Raw genomic sequence first — 24,205 nt, forward strand, 5'->3', positions numbered from 1 at the left:
TGATCAATGCGATTCCCTTTCCACATTCTCACCCATCACTCCCAACTCACCCCTTCCCTCACTTTTTATTAATTTTGTAGAATATGTTGAATTTTTGACTGCATTCTCCCACCTTTTCCCCTTCATTCATCCATCTCCCGCCCTTTGACCCCATCCTAACCCTTTCAAGCACCTGTTTCTTAGTGTTTATTTTGTTGAAATCTCTATTATCCTTTCTAAGAGGTTGCACCATTTCAGTTCTTCCCCTTAATATACCATAGTTCAGTTAATACATTTGTGTACACCTGCAAACCATACAAAGCATATACTTATATATTTATTTATAAATTCTAGCTTCCACATGTGAGGATAAAATATGAGACCTCTGTCTCTTTTGGCCAGATTTGCTTCACTTAGCATGATTTTTCCCCAGGTCCTTCCATTTCTTTGTAAATTATGCAGCATCATTCTCTTTAATGGATGAGTAAAATTCAATTGTGTATATATACCACATTTTCTTTATCCACTCATCCATTGTGGAATCAACCCAGATGCCCTTCAATGGATGGTTCCAAAGTTATTAATAACTCCCTTCTTCTTTATCTACAGCCTCACAAACTTCTAGACTAAGAAGTTTAAGATAAAATTATCTTTCTTTGAAAAAAAGTTTAAGAAAAAGTTTGCCTGTCATTTAACCAAGTGGTCTTCTATTTTAACTAGTAGATCAGCTTACCAAAGGTGGTCATCATACTAAATACGTGATATTTATCTGCCACACACTATTGGCTCACACATACTATTCTACCAACTCAGGAGGCTGAGATCAAGAGATCTAGGCTTAAACTAACCCAGGAAGAAAAGTCTGTGACAGTCTGTCTCTAATTAATCAGCAAAATGGTAGACCAGAGGACTGGTTCAAGGTATGAACAAGAGAGCTGAGCAAGAGTTTGATATCCTGCATTCATACCCTAGAATCAGGAACAATGAGATTGAAGAGCCTCCCAATAAAGAAAAGCCCAGGACTAGATAGATTAACCTTTAAAGATGAAATAACACCAAACTCAAATTTTCCACAAATTAGGAAGGGAAGGGATATTATTAAACTCATTGTATGCAACTAGTATTTTACTCATTCCAAAACTATTCAGAGAAACAATAAAAGAGAATTATATACCAATCTTTTTGATGAACATAGAAGCAAAAATTCTAATGAAATACTTGCAAATTAAAATCAAACATCAACACTGCAAAAAGATCATGATCATGTTAGTCTCATTCAAGGTATGCAAAGGGTTCAACATACATAAATAAATACTTACATGTACTACACATAAATAAAACCAGAGACAAGAACTATTTTATCACCCTCATGTCAATGCCTTTGATGCTGGGTGCCAATGGCTCATGCCTGTAATCCTAGCTACTAGGAGTCTGAGATCTGAGGAACATAGTTTGAAGCCAGCCCAGGCAGGAAAGTCTGTTAGATTTTTATCTCCAATATACTACTCAAAGAAACCCAGAAAAGGCTCTGTGGCTCAAGTGGTAGAACACTAGCCATGAGCTCAAGGACAGAGCCCAGAGCATGAGTTCAAGCCCAAGGACTAGCAAAAAGAAAAGTCTTTGACAAAATCCAATGGAGTAGAAAGAATGTACCTCAACATAATAAACGTTATCTATGACAAACCAATAGCCAACATCATACTAAATAGAAAAAGACTAAAATCATGTCTCCTAAAGTCAGGAGAAGACAAAGGTCTTTCTCCATTCATATTCAGTATAGTATGGAATTCCAACCAGAGCAATAGAGAAGGAAATAAAAGGCATCTAAACCAAGAAGGAACAAAATCAAACTATGTGTAAATGATGTGATTCTGTATTTTAAAAACTCTTAAGACACCATCCCCAAACTCCTGGATCTTATAAATACCTTTGGCAGTATAGTAGGATATAAAATCAACATGCAAAAATCAGTTGCTTTTCTGTACACCAGTAACAAATAGGCTGAGAAAGAAATCAGGGGAAAACAATCCAATTCTCAATAGCCTTGGAAAAAATAAAATACCCAGCAATAAACCTAACCAACAAGATGAGTGATGTTTACAATAAAAACTGTAAGACTTGAAAAAAAGAAAGTGAGGAAGACATCAGAAGTTGGAAAGACATCCAATGCTCATGATTGGTGGAATCAATATTATAAAAATAACTATATTACAGAAAGCAATCTAAAGATATAATACAATCCCCACCAAACTTCTAATGTCATTCTTCATAGAAATAGAAAAATCAATCTAAAAATTGTATGGAAGCACAAAAGTCAATCTTGAGCAAAAGATGCAATGCAGGAGGTATAACAATGTTAAGAGTTCACATTGTACTACAAAACTATAGTAACAAAAACAGCAGGGTAGTGGTTTAAAAAATCAGATGAACAGCAAGACCCATGGAACAGAAGACCCAGAAATCAATCCATGCCACTATAGCTATCTTATTTTTGACAAAGGAGCCCAAAATATACATCGGAATAAGATAGCCCCTTCAACAAATGATCCATGTCAATCTCAATTGGAAGTTGATCAAACACCTTAATACCCCAAATTTTAAAACAATATATGAAAGAATAGAGAAAATACTAGAACATACTGACATAGGGGCCTGGAGAGAACTTGAATAGCTCATAAAATAAGAGCAAGAATTGACAAAATGGAACTGCACTAAAAACCAACAAAGGAAATAGTCACTAGACTGAAGACATAACCCACAGAAAAGGAGGAAATATTTGTCATATAGATATATGATTATTAACAAGGAATTATTATATACAGGGAGCTCACAAAACTAAACTTGCAAAGAATTAACCTAATTAATAAATGGGTAAGTGAACTGAACAATTTTTGAAAGAAGTACAAAATGACAAATGCATGAAGAAATACTTAAGATCCTTGGCTATAAAGGAAATACAAAGCGAAGAAACACCAATATTTCATCTCACTCCAGTCACATTGGCTCACAATAAGAACACAATTAACAACAAATACTGTTGTGGATAAAGTGGGGAGAGAAACCTTTATTTACTGTTGGTAGGAATGTAAACTAGTGTAAACACTATGGGAATCTGTAAGGAAAGTCCTCAAAAGGAAAATAGAATCAAAATATGATCCACGGAGACCTCTCTTGGACAGGTAAGTCTAGATGCAAGAGAGGCATTTGCACACACAGGTTTTTTTGCAGCACTATTCACAATAGCCAAGCTATAGAAAGTGCCCAAATTCCCTACAGCTGATGAATGGGTCATGAAAATGGAGCAATGAAGTTTGTAGAGAGTGAATTTGGAAGAAAGGGAGGAGATAGGGACAAGTGACAGAGAGGAGGAATCTGATCGAGGTTTGTTATTGAATATAATGGACATGTCAAAATGAAATCCCTGTAAACAACTAACTGATGCTAATAAGAAATACAAAGAAAACCCCTACCCTTCATTATTTTTTTAGTTCAGGTTTGGGAATGAATTTCTCCCTTAAACATTATCTAAAATCCTTTCCACTGAAATTCATCCTCCACATCCCCTAAGTTGCACAATTTAATTTTGGCAGCTCCTAATAATAGACTGAGTATTTAACATACTAAAGCAACACTGATATTATTTTGACTTTTCATTCATGCCTTCTCTCTTCACCTCTAGTTTCTTAACTTCCTGACATTAAATTTATATAACCCCTTTGTAGACATAATAAAACTGTACTACTTGCAAGGTAGTGATACCTCCTGCTAATGCTCCAATCGCTTTAAATTACTAATCCCATGAACTGATTGATAGTAAAGAATTTGCTAGCTACTAATTAGCTTTTCTGTTTTATACTACAATGTAAATTTCCATACTGCTCTTAACAAATAGCAGAGAGCCTTGGGATTCCTTACAAGATATCTTGGAAAGATACCTGGAAAGAGTTCAAAGACAAGTCCATACACACAAACATCTGAAAAAAGAGAAACAAGAAAACTATTTCTAGATATAATTGTTTTAAAAATGCAGTGACAGCCGGGTGCTGGTGGCTCACGCTTGTAATCCTAGTTTCTTAGGAGGCTGAGATCTGAGCATGGCTGGCGGTTCAAAGCCACCCCTGAAAGGAAAAGTCCGTGACACTTTTACCTCCAATAAACCACAGAAAACCGGAAGTAGCGTTGTAGCTCAAGTGGTAGAGCGCTAGCTTTGAGCTGAAGAGCTGAGGGACAGCGCCCCAGCCCAGAGTCAAGCCCCACAACCGACTAAGTAAGTAAGTAAGTAAGTAAGTAAGTAAGTAAGTAAGTAAGTAAGTAAGTAAGTAAGTAAGTAAATAAATAAATAAATAAATAAATAAATAAATAAAATGCAATGACAGTTGGGTGCTGGTGGCTCACATCTGTAAGCCTCGCTACTCAGATGGCTGAGATTTGAGAATCATGGTTTGAAGTCATCGTGAGGAAGAAAACTCCATGAGACTCTTATTTTCAATTAATCACATAAAGCTCAAAGAGGAGCTGTGGCTCAAGTGGTAGAGCTCTAGCCTTGAGCAAAAGAGTTCTGAGATAAGAGCCCAGACCCAGAAGTTAAGCCCCATTATTGGCATGCATGTGTGTGTGCACACACACGCATACACAGACACACACACACACACACACACACACACACACACACACACACACACACACACACACTGAGGGAAGAAAATTAAATCTACCTTGTTAAAGAAAAATTGTAGGCAAATCCTTCTTTTATATTGAAAAAGATTATTCTCCTAATCATGTAAACAAAAAAGCCCTATGTAGTACGACACTTAAAATCTCTCCTTTTAAAAGAAATTAAATATAAGTAAAATGTTGTTAATTTTAAATTGAGTTCTGAAAATAATACTAAAAATTCTAGGCTTTTAAAATCATTTCTGGATACATTTGAAAAATTACATGTTAAAGATAAAAGGCCAAACTTCCTCATTCACAAATTTCTCTCAACTCTAGAGTGTCTGATAAGAACTTCCTCTTTTAAAACCAGGAAACTTTGCAAGTATAAAATAATATGCAAGGGAGGAGAAGAAGGAAGTAACTGACCAAAGTGAAAAAGAGGAACAGTTCTAAAACAAACCAAATTTGAAGCATCACCAAATGAGCAAGTGAGATTGACACAACCTGAAGGTAAGAATAAAATTTTCAGTCTTTGGTAATGAAAATTAATAGGAAATAAATTTATCTTTAACTAATTGATGCCTCTATTTCTTATCAAATTGTTCTTAGAAAACCTGCCTTAGTTGAGGTAAGGGGAAAGCAATTTACAAGCTGTGGTGTTGATAAAATGTCTCTAAATGAATTTAAAGCTCCCCAAATCCATGGTTGAGCAAAAAAGCAGAATCTGCCTTCAAATTCCAGTTTTTCATCAATCTGTGATCTATATCAAATGGATAAATGTTCATTAATCTGCTGGAACTGCTTTCTGAAATAAAAAGTTTTCCTCCAAGCTGGCCAAAGGGGAACACATTTAGATATGATGCCATACTGGAAAGGGCTCTAGTTTAAAATACGTATTTCTTCATTATCAGTCTAAATTTATGTCTCACAGGAAAGGGAAAAGGAAAGTGCTCTTCTGCTATAAAAATGACTTTGTCTTTATGCAGTGAACAATGAGCAATTTTCATGGTAGGAATGTACTTGAATGTCTATTCTTCATAGAGCAATATAGATGGAAAGAATAAATTCAGCTGTAATCAATTGAAAGGGCAATCTGTGGCTGTACTCAGCTGCCTGAACCCCATCCCAACTTCCATCACAAGTCTTGCTTTTTTCTATAAATTTACTAACACTAATCAATATTTGCAATTTACTTTATGAATTTATTTCAAATATTCTGGCAAATAGTTATTTAAGTAATCATTTATGCTGGGTGTGGTGGCTCACATCTATAATCCTAGCTACTCAGGAGACTGCTATCTCAGGATTGTGGTGGAATCCAGCCCAGGCAGGAAAGTTCATGAGACTCTTATCTCCAATTAAGTCATAAAAAGCCAGAAGTGGAGCTGTAGATCAAGTGGTAGAGCATTATCCTTGAGCAAAAAAACTCAGGGACAACATCTAGGCCCTTAGTTCAAGCCCCAGGACTGGCGCACACAAATACACACACACAAGTGTGATCATTTGTGCTACAAAAACATATTAAGATCAGTTCTTATCTTTGTTGTAAAGGAAATAGAATCATAATGTGAAAATCATTTGACCACAAACTTTTGTCTTTGAAAGAAGCATTGTATTGGCCCTGATGAAGGGTTCTCTACTGTACTTCCCAAAGTCCCCAAAAGATGAAAACTTATGTAGCTCTTCAGTGTCTATCCCTATATTTTTATCAAAGTTTTATAAAGAAACTGTGTGTCATTGGCCATTTTGGTATATGAAATGTCACACTGAGAACTTGCACATTGAGCCTTAGGCAAATTTATAAATATTCACCATTGTTTGTGAGTAATAAATGAGAACAGGGGCACTATTTTGTGTGTCTTCCTTTTGTTATTTGTCTTTAATAAATTACTTTTCTCATGCCTAGTGCTAGTGCTGGCAATACAAAGATAAATAATACATGGTTCACAGTCCTCAAAACCGCAGAGCTAACCAATTTGGTACCCTTTTACAGGAATTTTTAAAGAGTAACATTTGGGAAACAATTTTACTTGATTGTGACTCAGTCACTTCTTAGAAAAAGTTACTTCACATCTATAATCTCCTTTATTATCATCTGTATAATGGTGATAAAAAATAGCAGCTACTTTATATGGCATCTGAGGTTGAAATGAGATAATCTACAAAAGAGTATTTAGAACTTGACTGGACATAAGCTCTTAATTAAATATGGTTGATAAAGACATTTAATGGATAAAGACCAATATCTCACAAGCACTGTTAACAATGTTGGGTGTAACTCTTTCAATGTCTCAGCTGAAAATACCTATCCCTTGAAGCATTAACATAAACCCCTATAACATTACCTTAATTGAGTAAAAGGTATTTGCTGGAGGGTATAAGAAGCTAGGCAATTGGAATGTTTATAAAACTATTTTGATTTCTTTCAAAAATCTGTTCATGCTTTAAGAGTAAATTATAAGCCCTTTAGAAGACACATTTCAACTTTTAAACTATCAGTTTAAATGATTAGATTCTGAATATTTGAGTGAATTTTAAATTTCATCATTTAATAAATATTGATTGAATAAGTTTTTATACTCTTTGGTCTTTATGTCTAGGACTATAAAGATGAACTGATCACTGCTTATCATGTAGGAAGACACAGGACACAGAATTCCATCATTTATTTAGATTATCAGGCTATAATAGAGAATACATTCATTTGGGATTACAGAGGGAAGAGTGATTAGGGCCAAAACTATAATCCTGCCCAATTCAAAGAAGAATGAGTAGATGTTACAGAGGAGTTATTGCACAATAGAAATAACTGTATATGTATTATCTTATTTGTCTTATTGCAGGCAAAAATATTTCTTTTGTTGTGGTACTGAGTTTGGAACTCAGGACTTCATACTTGCTAGGCAGATGTGCTACCATTGAGCCATATTTCCAGCCCTTTCTTGCACTGATTAGTTTTGAGGTAAGAGTCTAAGAGTCTCACTTCTTACCAAGGCAAGTGCTCAGTCTAGGATCCACCTTTTTACACTTCCTGCTGAGGCTTAGGTGATAGGCTTATGCCACTGTGTCAGCTATTGGAGTCTCAGGCTATTTTCTGAACTACAATCCTCTCTATTCTAGCCTCCCAAGTAGCTAGGATTACAGGTATAAACCACTAGTGCTTGGCAGAAAATTGTCATATTTACTATAAAAATCACATTGAAGTCTAAGTGATAAACAACCAGACTTGGGCAAACATGAGTTCTTCCATCTTTGTTCTCTCCCCACAATATCCCACATTGTAAATGACATTATAATAAGGAATGTATTCCATGCTGGTATTTAATGCATAGGTAGATCTTAGGTTTTTAATTATATTATCTACTAAACATGCAATAAATATATTTTTTATTTATAGAAGATTTCTGGATGACAGATCATTCAACATTCTTTTTCTTGAGTTTTCTACTCTGCTGTTACCTTCTGCTCATTTCTGTTTCATTTTGGGATTCACTGATAACGAAGGACGTGGAGTGGACTAGAACCCTCTTGATACAGTGCAACTGTGACTTAGCATCTGTACGGTGCACAGCATCATTGACAAAAAAAGCCATCTTTCAAATCTGTTTACTCAACCTCATCTATATTTGCATAAGAACTTTGCCAGATGATGTTCTTCCAAATATGAAAAAGAGATAGGTAAAGAGTAGCTTCCAACTCATTCTTTAACAACACTGAAGTACAAGGAATTGCATTAGTGTGTGCCTGTGCATTGATTAGTCACACCACCAAATTACTGAACAACATTGTTAACGCAGAAATGTTAAAAGGCTATGGAAATACTTCAGTGGCCATTCTTCTAGGCATTTCCCTTGTTGTGTTTTTGGTGTTCTGTGGAATTGGTTGTGTTTGGCACTGGAAACGCCATAAGGCTACACGATTTATCCTACCAAAGTTTTTACAAAGAAGATCTAGCAGAAGAAAAGCCTATATGAAAAATCTCTACTTGGGTACCCACATTATTGGCTCAAGGTCAAAAACCTCAGTTGAAACCCAAGACCACAAACCTACTGTCAAGGAAACAAAAATGCATAGCAACTATGAAAATATGGAAGCAGGTCTTCCCAAAGCTAAAGAAGAAACTGAGAAGGGACTTTATGAAAACACATGCCCATCCAATGTCACGGAGCCTATCTACAAAAATGAGATGTCTCCCTATTATAATTTCAAGAAGCTTCAGACTTCTCAAGTGCCTCCAGATGAAGACATATACATTCTTCCAGATTCATACTAGCTTCTCCAAATACTGAGATTCGTTCAGGAAAATTATTCTCTGGGACTTTTACTGTACTAATATCATTATTGGCCAAGTTCCTCTAGTGAATTCAATGGTCTCACCTCTCTTCACTCCTTGGAATGCTCTCTGAGCATAATTGTAGGTGAATTCTCTGTTTGGGCTTTAATGTATACTATGTATGTTCATTCTTCCTTCAAATAATGCCTGTTATGTGTGTCTGTTATTTCTACTTCAACCAGCTTTTTCCGGTTCAGAATTGTCACATTATCTTAGCAGGTCTTATTTAATCAATTGTTCATGAAGCCACCAGATTTTTCTTCAAAAATTATTCCCAATAGCTCCATCACTCCTTTGTGGAAAACTTTAAAACCATTCTTTTGACATAATTCTTACAATTCTATTCAGAATTCATGGTGTGTGTGTTGGGGGTTTACTCATACTGGAGCTTGAATTCATGGCCTCTCATTCTTATTTAACTGTTTTGATTCAACGCTGGTATTCTACCACTTGAGTCACCCTTCCACTAATTCATGGCTTTTTATGTTTGGTTTTAACTTCCTTACCAGAGACTTCTAATCCTTCACCTCTCAGCTTTCACTAGTATCTTAGGACATGTTCAACTTATCTCCTTTATGGCTCTGCTGTCTCTCAAGTCTGTTTCAAATGATAACGAGTCTTCTGAATCATTGTAAATTTGCCTTTACCATTTTATTTCTGATGTCCTATAAGTCCTTCTGCTTATCTAATTGCTCTGCTATTTTAAACATTGTTTAAAACATTGTTTTGGATTTTATTACTTAATGTTAGGCAATCAATAATATCATAAAATTTCAGCTTAATAGAAAGAGAATGCAATCTATTCATACTTTTAGCCATAAAGACATTATGTGAGGTTGTAAATATCTTTTAATTGTCAAGAATTACACTTTGTTAAGTACTTTTAGGGAAAATGTAATAAATTTTGTCCATTGTTAATTTAACTAAAGAATATATTTATTGACTCTCTACTATCAATTTATTATTGTGTTAGGCACATGGGGGCTAGAAAGGATTGCTATAACAGTAAATAAAATAGGGACAGGAGTCTAGTAAGAAAGAAAAGACAATACATAACTATTTAAATGAATACTAAGCTCATTATGAAACTGAGATTCATCTCTAAACCCAAGCTTCCATCCACTGCATTGGATTTCTTAAGCTGGTGCTCTGCAAATTACCTTTATCCATATAGTAAACTATGGTGATACAGACATGGATAAAAAAGACTGGATTCAAGCTGGGTGCTGGTGACTCATGCTGAGATCTAATGATTGTGGTCTAAAGCCAGCCTAGGCAGAAAATCCATGAGACTTTTATCTCCAATTAACCACCAAAGTTATGGCTCAAAGTGGTAGAGTAGAGCCTTGAGTAGAAAAGCTCAGGAACAGAGCCCAGGGCCTGAATTCAAGCCCCACACCCCCAAATAAGAGAGAGAGAGAAAAGACTGGATTTATGATTGTGTGCCCCTGTGATCCTAGATAGGTAGGAGGCATGACTAGGTGAAAAGGGATGAGAATGTGGTATAAGTGGCAAAGCACCTGCCTACCAAACTCTTCCCAGAGTTCAAATCCCAGGAATGCACACAAGAGAGAAAGAGAAGGGGGGGGGAGATTAGATTAGAAAGCAATATGGAGCAACAGAAACTTGTTCCTTGTTTACGCCTAGCAAGAAAAAAATCATGTAATTAACTCCTGAATTGCCAATCCTTTTCAGCTTCTGGTTTCCCAGAACCAGTCTTATTGTCTATTCTGACAGAGATGACGCCACCTCCCTTAGAATCAGAACACGCTCCCAGGATTTCCTCAAAGCTCCCAAGGTATCATCAGAAGACCAGTGACATCTCACAGCTCTAGAATCCAGCCCTCTAGGACACTGCAATTCTGGTCATTTTCATCCCTAAGGATTAGCATGGGCCCATTGGACGTGAGCAGAAACCTGAAAAATGCAAAGAAGACCAACACCACTTGCATATGACATATAAATGGAGAAAGGTAGGAGGAAGGCAATATCTGCAAACAAATGTGATATAATGTAGGCCTTCTGTGATAGGTTAAGAAGTTTGGATTTTATCCTAGTCAATCTGATGCCTATGATAATAGAACATAATCTTTGAGGCAGAAAAACATCATTTGGGAAGCAAAGAATTTCCACATTGCAGTAGAATAGTAGAAGACAAGATTCTGACTCTGAAGATATTGTACTTGATTTCAAAAAGGACATATCTATGAGTTATAAGATAAGCAGCATTCACCAGAATTTTTTTATTGTGAAAATACCGTACAGAGGGGTTAGAATTACATGAGCAAGGTAATGAGTACATTTGTTATCAAGCATTGTTGCCTCCTCCTTTTTGTCCCCTTACCATCCCTGCCTGATCTTCCTCCCCCACCCCTGCCAAAGGCCAAAGTTGTAAAGTTCGTTTTTTGACATAACTTCTTGTACATCTCATTGTTGCAATGTGTCCACCTGTATCCCTATTTAAACAATTTGTTTTTTTCCCTTCCCCTCCCCAAATTATACCAACATCAAATACAGTGAAAACAGCTTTGTAATGTCTCTCCCCCAGGGTATAACCCCTGTTTTCACCAGCATTTTTATTAAGACCTCCACAGCTTTCTATCTATATTCAGTTCTTGAGTTTTATACTCCAACTTTCTCCCTATAGAGAGAAGACTTAAGTAAATGAGAGAGGCTCATACAAAAATGCAGTAGATGGTAAATTGTCAAGTGCAATCAAGTCTGATGAAGGTGAGGCTGCAACTAGTGACCTATGCTGTTGTCATGGAAACTAGAGCTTCAGTCCTAGAGTGGATTCTCTTATATAGGACCCATTGGCTTTAGTGAATAGTTAAGACTGAAAATTATGGAAGTTGCCACATCTATTCTAAATTCTTGTTAGTGACAGAGACAATGTTTACATGGGCCTCAGGTGAACTCTCCTGAAGGCCAGGGGCCTGTCAAAGGCATAAGATTGAAGCCCAGCAAAGGGTAAAAAGTTTAGCAGTTGTCTCAGGCAAATTCTCCAGCTCCACTGTATGTTTGACATATCACTTGTCAATGACAGCTAGAATTGAAACAAATTAAATGGGTTTCACCTATTAACATGATTTTTAATATACTGCATTGGTAACTAACAAAAACAAAACATATTTTTGGCTCTCCTCATGGAGCATTCCCCAAAACTTCAGACCACTTTAAGTAGCTGGCACTGGTACCAAGCAATATACACTTTATAAGATTCATGGTTCTTAGTTCACTCACAAGCCTGTTTCTTAGATCTGTTATATTTTCCCATTTATAGGTGAGATGACAGAAATTTAGAGAAGTTAAAATTTTAGAGAAAAAAAAAACCTGGAGGGAGTGTTTGAAATGAGTTTTCCTGATGAGAGTGATTTACTCAGGATAAGATTTTTTTAGAGCATTATTAGCAAATAAGAAGCAATCAGCAACACGAAACTTCAATTGTAGAAAATAACTTGGATATCATTGAGACAGACCCTTTCACTTTGAATATGAGAATACAGAGCTGCAGGATGCAAATGTGGCTTTACTGAGGTTTCACAGAGAATTAGCAATTAATTGGGACTAGAATCTAGAGCTCCTAGCTCCCAGGTAATTTTCAACATATTCTTGCTCTATTTCTATTGTCTTTATAAAGGCCAATACTTTTGGATTTTGTTTGGTTGTGTTTTGTTTTCAACCCTAGTTTTCTTTATTTTAAATAAGTTTTTTATTATGAAAATACTGTACAGAGGGGTTACGGTTACATGAGCAAGGTAATGAGTACATTTCTTATCAAGCATTGTTTCCTCCTCCTTTGTTTTCACCCTACCATCCTTTCCCTCCCATCTCCACAACTACATTCTCCCCCACCCCCTGTCCCCTGCCTAAATTGTACAGTTCATTTTTGACATAGCTTCTTGTACATCTCATTGTTGCAATGGGTCAACCTGTATCCCTATTTAAATAATTTGTTTTTTCCCTTCTGCTCCCTAAATTATACCAACATCAAATACAGTGAAAACAGGGATTATACCGTGGGGAAGGGACATACAAAGCAACAAAAAAATCACATGGTACCTTATAAATATGTTAGAAACAATAGCAAGCAAGAACAAAAACACTTGTGTCCTTATCTTGGGGTTCATTTCGCTTAATATCACCTTATCTGACCTTTTCTGCTTGTCTCAGATATAGTTTTCTTTATAACATCATTTGAGTCTCCTTTCTTAGGTCTTTTAGTTTTCTAGTTTAGCTGAACATTCTATTTTCTGCATGTACAAAGGAAGCTGATTTTTCCAAATGTTAAGTATAGATAGTCCTAAGAGAGCTGAGTTACAGATTTCTTAATGCATGTGGATCTTGGGTGGCTGGAGTTCAGTAATGAAGACAATCAATCATGAGTGGAGTGTTATACAGTATGTCCTCTTCTGGCCATTGTTTCTTAAAGCATACTCTTTTGTCATCTTGTTTCATCTGGCAGAATTTGTCTACACTATCTATACTTTCAACTCAATTATCTGATAAGAGAACAACATAACCAACAGTATAGGAGTTATTCCAAGTGAGGGGAGATGGAGCGAGAGGAGATATGTCTTTAATAATAGCACTACAATAAGAAAGCTGGAGACTTACTTGAATGAGCACTCATTGACAAAGTAGTTATCCTCTCTGGGAAGGAACAGGAATGGCCTGGAAGCCATCTTTGTTTTTTGTTTGTTTTTATATATTTTTCCCATATCCAGGCAAGAAATATACAACTCTATTTAAAATCAAAAGACATATAGTTTTAAAAAAACTACTTCTTAATTTACCAGAGCAGCTAATTAAAACATCAAGAGTAAAAGGTTGGGAAAGGACTAAGGAAGTGCATAGGGTGAAAAAAAATCTTAGAAGAGGAATGAAGAGAAGCACAAATGAAGTAGGTCTCAATAGAAAAGGTGTAATCAAAAGACAGAAAGTCCTGTGAAAGATGGAAATTCAGACACAGATGTGCATTAGGCCTGCTGTCAGGTAGGGCTGACGAGTCTTGTACATTCAGCAAGCATTACAGCTGTTCTAGTTGTCTTTCCAGATATTGAAGCCAAGTGATAATGAAACAAACCTGTGCCTGAGCTCTGTGCCAACAATTGCTTGTTTCTTATGTTTCTCATGCTTTTGAAAGTATGAAGAATGGGCAAAATGAATTTAATTTTACCTCTTACTAAGATATATTATCCTAAGTATATTCAAGAATATGTATGTCCAAAAGATATGTAATACCAGAACACAGAGGGGAAGTGAAACTTAGTTTGCTTAAAATTGATTTCCATTTCCTCTTTTAATTAGCTACTTTACTTACCATAGAAAAATCATCTTCTTCCATGCATGTTGAAAAAGATAGCTACAAAGTTTAATTTAGGATGAATCTTCTTAGTAACACTTGCTGGGGAGAACTGTAAAATGAATCAAAACCACATACCTTCAGTGTGTACTCCCAGATCTTACTCTTTTTTTTTTCTTTGCTATTTTTAAAATTACTTAACAAATCACCTTTATTAGAAAAAAATTGGAGAGCTGAAAAGGGTTCTAGAGGCCCTCACATATTACATGGCTTTTCTTCTTTCCCTTCCCCTAGATCCCTTCCTCTCCTCACTGCACCCTTCCCCTTTTTCTAGTACTGGAAAGAGAACCCAGAGCCTCCTACTTGTTGGACAAGTGCTCTGTCATTTGAGCAAGGCCCCTAGTCCATTAAAAAATGTGTTTGTGAGGTAACATGTCCCTAATTTTACCAGGGCTGGCCCTGAACTTTTGAGATCCTACATCTGTTTCCTTTTTAAAATCCAGATCAAATTCTAGGCCATTTACGAAGCTATCCTCAATACAAGCAGTCTGAATGTATTTTACCCACTTGTGGATTTCTTTCCTTTGTCTTTCAGGCCATCCATGTGTCTAACTGTCCACTCAATCACTGTTAATATTCATTAATAGCTATTAGCTGCTGGAAGTTGTGACAGATTGAGGACCTCATACGTCAAAAACATTAAAAACATCTACTCTAGCTGATATGTCAAAATAAACAAATAAATGCATAATTAGGAGCCTAACTAAATGCTGTGAAGCAAAGAAATACGGTGGTACGAAAGCTCACAATAGAAGAACTCACAGTCAGGGCAGGCCACTTAAACTAGATTATTAATGTACTAAGTATACAATCAGAGCTTACCTAGAGAGAAAAACAAGAATTAGTGGCTGCCTTACAACAAAAGAGACCCATTATTATAGGACCTGATCATTTGTTCTGGCTTGTTTGTTCAAAGAAAGGGCAAATATCAAATTACTTAAAGCAATTGAGCTGTTACTAAAAATAATGAACTAATGCACCAGCAACATCCACAAGACAATATGTCGGAAATGAACTGTACAACTGGTGGGGGCTGGGGGGAGGGAAAATAGGAGAAAAATGAGGGAAAGGGTAACAAGTTTGACAAGAAATGTACTTATTACCTTATGTGATTTTAACCCCTCTATACGTCACCTTGACACTAAAAAATAATAAGAAAAGAACATAAAAATTGTGGTTCTGTGAATTTCACAGAGACTAGTTTTCTACACTTGTCTAACACAAATAAATATGTAAAAGCAATATAATGGAAAACTAAATGATAAAACATTCAGTACCTATATTTAAATCAAACTTCTGATACTATATGGACAGTTGTTCATTCTTTCTGAACTGGCAAATTCACTACAGAGATGTAGAAATAATAAAAATCCTGCAAAGTTGCTGTAAAATTGAGTGAAAATTACTCAATAGCTTTCTGTATTTCAATTAATTTTCAATTAACTTCTGCATTTCTTATCTCAATTGCATTCCTTGTCTATCATTGCTGGATTTTTCTACTACCATACCACATTTCATGATCTTTAATATTTTATTAAATAAAATAAGCTTCATTTATTTTAGAAAAGTTATTTTTGATATTTTCTATAGTCATGCACTTAAAACTGAAGTTCAGAAATTCTGATTACACTGTTCTCATAAACATTAAGATAAGAGGGGGGGCAGGAAATGACTTCTATGGCTCATGCCAGTAATACTAGTTATTTGGAATTCTGAGATCTGAGGATTATGGTTTGATGCCAGCCCAGACAGAAAAGTCCATGAGAGTCTTACCTCCAGTTAACTGGAAGTGGAGGTGTGGCTCAAGTGATGAAGCAGCAGCCTCATGCAAAAATGTCAAGTTCAAGCCCTAGTACCAAATACACGTGCATCAAATCCCTAAAACAACAACAAAAATAATTCCCAACACTGTTTTCATGCTTTTAAAATCCAAACTAGTACTCATGTTAAAAGTTCCTTTAATGACGGTTTTGCCCACATTACTTTCCAAGAAAATTAGGAGCAAGAATACTGAGGTCAAAGAGATTGGGCTGGGGTATGTGCCCTTCCAACAGGTGAGAAGCCTTCAATTTACTGCTAAGCATTAAGCCATCAAGCTAAATTCTTAGTCGCAAGATTTTTTTCCCCTAAGATTTCTACGGTTCTATTGTTAGGCTCTTGGGTCTGATTTGATTATAAGTGAGTTCTCATTTTCTAAAAGTTGTAGTATATTGTTTAATGAGATATAATACAAAGGGTATTAAGATATATACCAAAGTTCAACCTAAATTTCTACTCAAAAGTCATCAGCATTTTGTGAACACTGCTCAAATGCATTGTGGATGCTACTTTCCATAAGCGATTCTCCATGGAATATTACTACATTCCACAAGGCATTTTCACTATGGATGCAGAAATAATATCCTCGGTTGGGTCAGGGTGGGATGGCACAAGGGGACCTCTTTTTAATTAGTAAGAGTTTTAATAAGCCCTGGTCTTTCTTAATAACCTTTCCTGTGTGCCAGAGTCTGAAAATCCCACCATTTCAGAGGTTCGAGGGAGTGTTGATGTTTGCTGAACACTAAATGCAGGAGACTCCGGAAGGAGAGGAGAGAAGCTGAAAAAAGACACGGAAATGTACGTTTTTTCTTAGTATTTTACAGGAAATAAGTATGTTAGACACATTAAGTAGAAGGGATTTTAATAAAGGAATTGGTCACAAAGGTGTTAAAGGACTCTGAAACAAGAGATCAGCAGCTTCAGCAATCTGTTTTCTTTTTATTAGTAGGATATATTAATTGTATAGAGCAATAGATTTCATTATGCCATTTCCATCCATTCCTATAAGGTTCTGTTATTATATTCACCTCCTTTCCTTTCCATATTCCCAACACTCTCCCTTTTCCTTTCACATCATTTCCCTCTCTAAATTCCATTCCCTTTTTATAGAGCCAGGGGAGCTCAACTGAGTGGAACTGCCTAGAGCTCACAGTGACCACAAGCCCAAGACCACACTGGTGGAATAAAATTGTGTGAGCAAGATCCCAGATGGTTGTTCCTTTGCAGCAGGGGGCACCAACACAAAGCAGAATGAACTATTTTTTTCCTTCACTTCTCTTTCTAATTCAACAAAACACCAACTGGCAAGGGAGTTTGAGAAATCGTTTGAAGGCTCCCATCCCTGCCAGTGAAGAGGAGAGTACAGAAAACTGGCTGTGGACTTGAGAGATAAGGGCCACTATCTCTAGATCACGCGGCCTGTCTTCAACATTCTCTTGTGCTTCCCTCCTTTTTCTCCTCTTTTTTTCTCTTTCTCTCCTCTGGTCTTCATCAACAAAAACAACATGAAGGCTACTTGCATATTTGTCTTACTTACCATCAGTACCCACTATATGTACTCAGGGACTTGGCTAGCTTTTTACTGTCTTAAGGGAGAGAAGAACAGCCATGACTATCTATTTTGTTTAATGTTAAGTTAAAGACAAATATACTTAATAAATGTACTTTTGAAAATAAGGTGGCTAAGATATTCAAATATAGCCAGGCATAATGGTGTGTGCCTTTAAGGTGGCTACTCAGAAGGTAGAGACAAGACAATTGTGGTTCAAGGCTGGCCCTGGTAAAGTAAGCTCAAGATTGGGGTGCGGAGTGAGTGCTAGAGTTCTTGCCTAATAAGGTCCAGAGTCCAATTTTGAGTGTTACCAAAAAAATGAATGAATAAGTGTGTCAAATAAAAAGTGTGTCAAATAGCAAGGTTTTTTGTTTTTAAACTGAAAATATAAATTTACTGTAATCAATTCTTTAAGTACAACAATCACCCTAAAACAAAATTTACACACACAATTGGTGCACATTTATTATCTTACTCTTAATTCTCTTCTATTGCTTGGATATTATTTGTTCAATTTTTTGTTTCACTGTTGACATTTATATCCTTATAGAGGTCTCACTACACAATTTTGATACATGTTAAAAGCTTTTACAATATTTTTTAACAACTTTTGGAGTGGTTGAAATACTTTTACTAAATTAAATGAAAATTACAACTTTCTCAGACCAGCCAAGGATTTTTATTACTAACAGAAAATTTGACTACTTTCCCCTTAAGGATCCATTTTATTTGATATTTCACTACTTCTTTTACAGTTTTCACTTCTTGTGTGTCTATTATTATTGTCATTATTTTATCTCCTGGTATCTTCCCACAGACACAATAGAAAAGATCAAAGCATCCAAATAGGCAAATGAACACTGTTTTCAAAAGAAGAAATGGCTAAGAAATACCTAAAGAAATAGTCATTATTCCTCCTTACCCATAAAGAGATATCAATCAGAACATCTTTGAGATTTCATCTCACCCTAGTCAGAATAATTATCATTAAGAAAACAAAAAAACAACAAATGTTCTCAAGGTTAGGAATAGGATGAAGTACCTCTACACTGTTGTTGAAAATGTAAATTAGTGTATTCAGTATGAAAATAAGCTGGAGATTCTTTCTAAAAAACTAGAACTAGAGCTACTACATGATTCTATTATGCCATTCTTGGGCTTATATCCAAAGGAATGCTTATATCCTGGCATTTATGACACATTGACCTAGACTTTTAGCATTATTAAAATTTGATGTATTTGATGTATTATTTGTAAGAATTTTATTATCAAAGGGGCTTTGCCTCCTAAGATATGAGGAATTAAGGATACACATACATAACACTGATGAAAATAAATCAAATGATCACAACAGGCTCATGAAAGGTATTATGCAGGTTCATTATTCTTTCACCATTGCCCTCTTCTGCACAACCATTTCAGGTTCAGATCTTTCTTTACCCTTTCTTGGGGCGGGGGGGAACAGTATGACAATAAAAAATTGAGTTCTTGGATTTCCCAAGAGTTTGTTTCTTCTGGTGGGTATTATGGCACATGCCTATGATCTCAGTACTCTGGAGAATGAAACAGGAGAATCATAAGATCAAGAAAGCCTGAGCTACATATTAAGTTCCAGACCAGCCTGGGATACAGAAGATCTCCTGTCTTAAATTTCTACCCCTATCCCTAATAAATACCCCAAATAAAACTCATCTCTACCGATAACGTGTTTCTTCTGCATGTAAGTTATTTCCATTAGTGGTCTGTATATGTATGTTTGTATACATATGTATGCAGACACATATGTTTCTTTTTAAGTCATGAGTTCACACTGATTTTTTAATGTGAATATATAGACACAATAAGGCTACTGTTTTACTCCAACCCTGAGAGATAGTATAATTCTCCAATGGCTAGGTAATTACAAGAGAAGAAAAGTCTTATGCTATGGTAATGTTCAGTATTTACACTATCCCAGCTAAGTGATTATGCCTAATTTTAATCCTGCAAGCAATTTGATTTTGGAAGCTGATTACTTCCTGTACAGAATCTATTTTATCAGCATCTTAATCCTATTCTCAAGATACTCATGGGACCCCTGGTGGCAGCTCCAGGACTCAATACTCAGAAGAGCCCTGTATTTTGTTAAGGCTCTGCTGTTACTATTTTAAAATTCCTGTTTAATTTTGAAGAGACTGAGTTCTCATTGTGCATTGTCCTTTACACAGTTGCTTGTAATGCATGAGCTGTTAAATTCACATTTAAGGTCCAGGGAAGATGTATTGATCTTCCATTAATGTTTCTAAATTGGGATCTGGACCAGAGGCCCCACACAGTCAAGGGTGATAGTGATCTATTTTATCCTGGATATGTTGATCTAGATTGAATTGATTACCCATCATTGCACAACCCCCAAACTTAGTGGCTTTAAACAAGACAGAACCTGAGTGCTGTGACTTGGGTCTATCATGGGGAGCTAAAGTCATATAAAGATAGGACATAGGCTAGAAAATACATTTCAAAGTTGTTCCCCTTACCTGGTTGTGAGCAGGAAGTCTGTGCCAGGCTTTTGCCGGACTCTAAATTCCACATTACCTCAGCTTCTCTCTAGGGCTGTGGCAACAACTTGGTGACTTAGTGCCAGATGTGCTCAGAGTAAGAGATTCAATAAAGAGAAAGGCAGCAAAGAGGAAGCTCCACCACCAGGTTAGGTTGCTGTGTGTTTGCTCTGTCAAACCTTTAAGAAGCGGGAGCTAGAGAGAGGCAGTTAGGTCATTGGAGTCTCTTATCTTTGAATTAGTGTAGTTCTTGTGGATTCTAGTTAGAGATCAGGCTGTTATTAAACCAACAAGACTGGCCTATCCAGGTCTCTGACTTCATGGTTATCAGTGTGCCTTTTCCCTTGAGTCCTCCTCTCACCCACCATGATGCCATCATCTGTATTATGACAACATTAGTCATGCTAATGTTGCCCTCATGCTCCTGAACCTACAAAACTATAAGCTAAATAAACCTTTTTTTCTTTATAAAAGAAAAAAAAAGAATTTATGGTCCAGGCTCCTTTCTTCCTATTCATCCCAACTAAAGGGAAAATTCTTATTGTATATCCTTCCAAAAATTATACAAAATCCTAGAGATTCACAATTTTTCACTAGTGATTCTAATTCTATACAAAAATATCTCTTTATAAAATGAGGAAAATCAGCCTACAGTGAATATTTTAAGCATCTGACAAGTTGTTAAAAGTTCCCAAGTCACATAAAACCACAGATTCTTGAGCTCTTCCACAGACAAAATCTAAACCTCTTGAGCCAGAACAAAGACATCTGTATTTCTTTTAAAAATCTCAACTTCGGGGGGGAGGAGAGAGGACTTGGGGAGGTGGGAAGGGAAGGAATGGTAAGGGAGAAACAAAGGAGGAGTAACAATGCTCAATAGGAAATGTACTCATTACCTTACTCATGTAACTGTAATCCCTCTGTACAGTATCTTTACAATAAAAACATATATAAAAAAATCTAGAGGTTGGTTTATTAGTTCTTAACTGGTGGAGGTTGTGAAGGAAGATACTTCATTAGGTTGTTGATATTTATGATGTGAGGGATTTGGTTGTCAAATTTTGTTTCTATTAGATATTAATTAGAAGGGGTTTCTACGTTCTCATCCACTGTAGAGATGAGATCCCCTAGTTCTTAACTCATTCTAAACTAACACTTCAAGAAAAACACTTGAGGGCTGGGAAGTTGGCTCACTGGTAGAGTGCTTGCTTTGCATGCCTGAGGCCCTGGGTTCAATTCCTCAGCACCACATAAGGAGAAAAATGCTGAAAGTGGCATTATGACTCAAGTGGTAGAGCACTATCCTTGAGCTGAAGAGCTGAGGGACAGCGCCCAGGCCCAGAGTTCAGTCACATGACAGACAAAAAAAAAGAAAAGAAAAAAGAAAAACACTGGAAGGATAGGCTTTTTAAAATTTCTAGTTGTATTATCTATGCCCCTGCTCACTTGTGTTCTGTTTCCAATGATTATTATGTATATGGGATCAATTCATTACAACTTATGCCCTTTTCTATTCATTGAATCTGATCTTAATTACAACTGTTGCTTTTTTTCTGCTTGGCTGTGGCATTTTTGTGGAAGGAAAAAATACCAGCAGACAATTGTAAAGCAGAAGCAGAAGTGGCACATCTTTAGGACACCTGCAAAGTTCTTGATGCTCCTCTTATAATTATTCTGCATTCTCGCCACTTAAGAGTGGATCACTTCCTCCTGTGCACTTTCATTTAGCTACAGAATCTACAGTGTAGGGGCTTTTCAAGAAACCAGAATCTCAAAGAACAAAGAAAGAGAATTTTGACTCTGTATTAAACAAAAGGGCAAAATCAAAACTAATAACAAATATATAGCAGTAATATATTTTTACTTACTTATTAGTATTAATAATCACAAAAATATTATATTTTAAAATAATGTGGGGCTGGGAAGGTGGCTCAGTGGTAGAGTGCTTGCCTTGCAATGCATGAGGCCCTGGGTTCGATTCCCCAGCACCACATAAGCAAAAAGAAAAAAGCTGGAAGTGGCGCTGTGGCTCAAGTGGTAGAGTGCTAGCCTTGAGCTGAAGAGCGGAGGGACAGCACGCAGGCCCAGAGTTCAGGCACCACAACTGGACCCAAAAAAAAAAAAAAAAAAAAGTAATGTGCAGGCTACCTTTTCTATACTGAGGGAGAAATCCTATGAATACATGACAGTGTGTGAGAAAGTATATGAATAATCATAGAGCTCACATTGACATTCACACATCCTTTAATAAAAATTTAAATAAATAAAATATGAGGAGTAATAATTTCAGTATTCTAATTATAAAATATAGAGATCATCAAACTTAAGAATGCCAAGAGCCCATTAAGTTCTTAAGTCAGGCTTATTAGGACCAATTGCTGTGAGGTTCATATCTGCTCAACTATAAAACTTAAAACAGTAAGATTATAACTGATCTAGTAAAAACTACCACAACCTTCTACATGGCAGTGGGAAATTTCAAAGAAACTTGTATAATAGCTAATATTTTAAAATATGGTAATGGGTAGATTAAACAGACCAGACAACAAATGAAAGGCAGACAAAGTACAGAGAAAACGACGCAGTGAGAGAAAGGAAGATGACTTCCATTAACATGAAGTCTCACAGACCTTTATGTCAGAACTGGCTTGAAACTGTCAGCCTTTCAATCTCAGCTTCCCATGAAATGTGAGATAATAGGCACACTCCATTCAACTTCACCCAGCCATGCATTGGGAAGGCATCTTGTGAGTGTGTGTGTGTGTGTGTGTGTGTGTGTGTGTGTGTGTGTGTGTTCTTTTCTGCCAGATTTGCCCTTGAACCATGATTCTACCATTTTCAGCCCTTCAAGAAGATAGGATTACAGGTATGAGTCACTTGTGTCCACCTTCAATTTAGGCTTTTAACTTTACAAACTTATGACTTAATATGTAAAGTAAGTAACACCAGCAGATTAAACACATATTTTTTAAAAAACAAATGTTATAAATTACTAATGACATTTTTTTCAGATTACCTTTATTTAACATCTATGTAAACTTAGACAAAATTCATATTTTAAAAATTCTTATTGGTAGTTTTAGGTTACCTTATTTACATGAATATATGACAAAATGAGCTGACATATTAAGTGTTCATGGGTTTTTAATCTATCACAGCTCAGTTGATTTCTTTTTATACTTCAGACACCAAGAGAGAGATCCTAGTAGTAGAGATCCTCAGGAGGAAACTTTTAACCAGGAACTTTCAAATATTCACCTGGTGAAAATTCACCGTTAATATTTTCTCCTTTGCTTTTTGCTTTCTTCATCCTGCCTGCAACTGGAAATGTTTCCCGAGTTCCATTGTGAACTTTGGGATGCATTCTTGAAATTCTTTTTAATTTCTTTGAAGTGAAACCATGGCATCACTTCCTTCTGAAACTTGTTTGTGGTTCCTCCAAACACTTTCTTTTTCCTCAAAAAAAAAAAAAGTAGGGGCTGGGAAGGTGGCTCAGTGGTACAGCGCTTGTCTTGCATGCCTCAGGCCCTGGGTTCGATTCCTCAGCACCACATAAGCAAAAAGAAAAAAGCCAGAAGTGGCGCTGTGGCTCAAGTGGTAGAGCGCTAGCCTTGAGCTGAAGAGCTGAGGGACAGCGCCCAGGCCCAGAGTTCAGGCCCCATGACTGGACCAAAAAAAAAAAGTATTTTCCACTTTTTGCAGCAGCCCAGGGTTGTGCCCCTCTTCTACTTCTCATCTGTGGAGTCTGTTTTTCCTAACTGTATTCCAATTAACATCTATTTTTTTTTCTCACTGAAAAAGTTACCCTCAGTAGCTTCAAGTATATTTAGAAAAAGTGTAAAGAATATTTCATAAACACCATTACACATCTAAATAATATGTTTATACCACATTTTTTTGGCTGACATGATAGATATCTCACCTGGACTAATACCCTTGATCATTCCTCTGCTTTTGTCCCATGT

General features: G+C 36.3%; 1 protein-coding gene and 1 long non-coding RNA gene across 3 annotated transcripts in view; one reads left to right on the forward strand and one right to left on the reverse strand.

The window, feature by feature from the left end:
- The window catches only part of LOC138840680 (uncharacterized), a 38,916-nt gene extending 18,351 nt beyond the window's left edge, over nucleotides 1-20,565 (reverse strand). Inside the window, exons 1-2 of the long non-coding RNA XR_011376203.1 lie at nucleotides 20,220-20,565; nucleotides 14,292-14,385 (exon numbers count right to left, since the gene is read on the reverse strand). This is a non-coding gene — a long non-coding RNA (uncharacterized lncRNA). The remainder of the gene's footprint in view (nucleotides 1-14,291; nucleotides 14,386-20,219) is intronic.
- Gapt (GRB2 binding adaptor protein, transmembrane) lies at nucleotides 5,124-10,718 on the forward strand. Of its 2 annotated transcripts, XR_011376202.1 has the most exons (3): nucleotides 5,124-5,145; nucleotides 8,033-9,049; nucleotides 10,664-10,718. XR_011376202.1 is itself a non-coding variant. In XM_070040946.1 (2 exons), exon 2 carries the CDS (start codon nucleotides 8,435-8,437, stop codon nucleotides 8,906-8,908), a length of 474 nt encoding a protein of 157 aa, XP_069897047.1. In that variant the 5' UTR covers nucleotides 5,124-5,145; nucleotides 8,033-8,434; the 3' UTR covers nucleotides 8,909-9,712. The 2 variants fall into 2 exon arrangements, 1 of the variants encoding a protein (XP_069897047.1); XM_070040946.1 differs by lacking the exon at nucleotides 10,664-10,718 and having other exon boundaries at nucleotides 8,033-9,712.
- Nucleotides 20,566-24,205: the final 3,640 nt, after the last annotated feature.

The sequence above is a fragment of the Dipodomys merriami genome, unplaced genomic scaffold, assembly GCF_024711535.1.
Source record: "Dipodomys merriami isolate MVZ:Mamm:240054 unplaced genomic scaffold, mDipMer1.0.p SCAF_30, whole genome shotgun sequence".
NCBI classification, from domain to species: Eukaryota; Metazoa; Chordata; class Mammalia; order Rodentia; family Heteromyidae; genus Dipodomys; species Dipodomys merriami.

Excerpts from the sequence above, each read along its gene's own strand:
- Gapt (XM_070040946.1), top strand. The coding sequence starts at position 8,435 with ATGTTAAAAGGCTATGGAAATACTTCAGTGGCCATTCTTCTAGGCATT.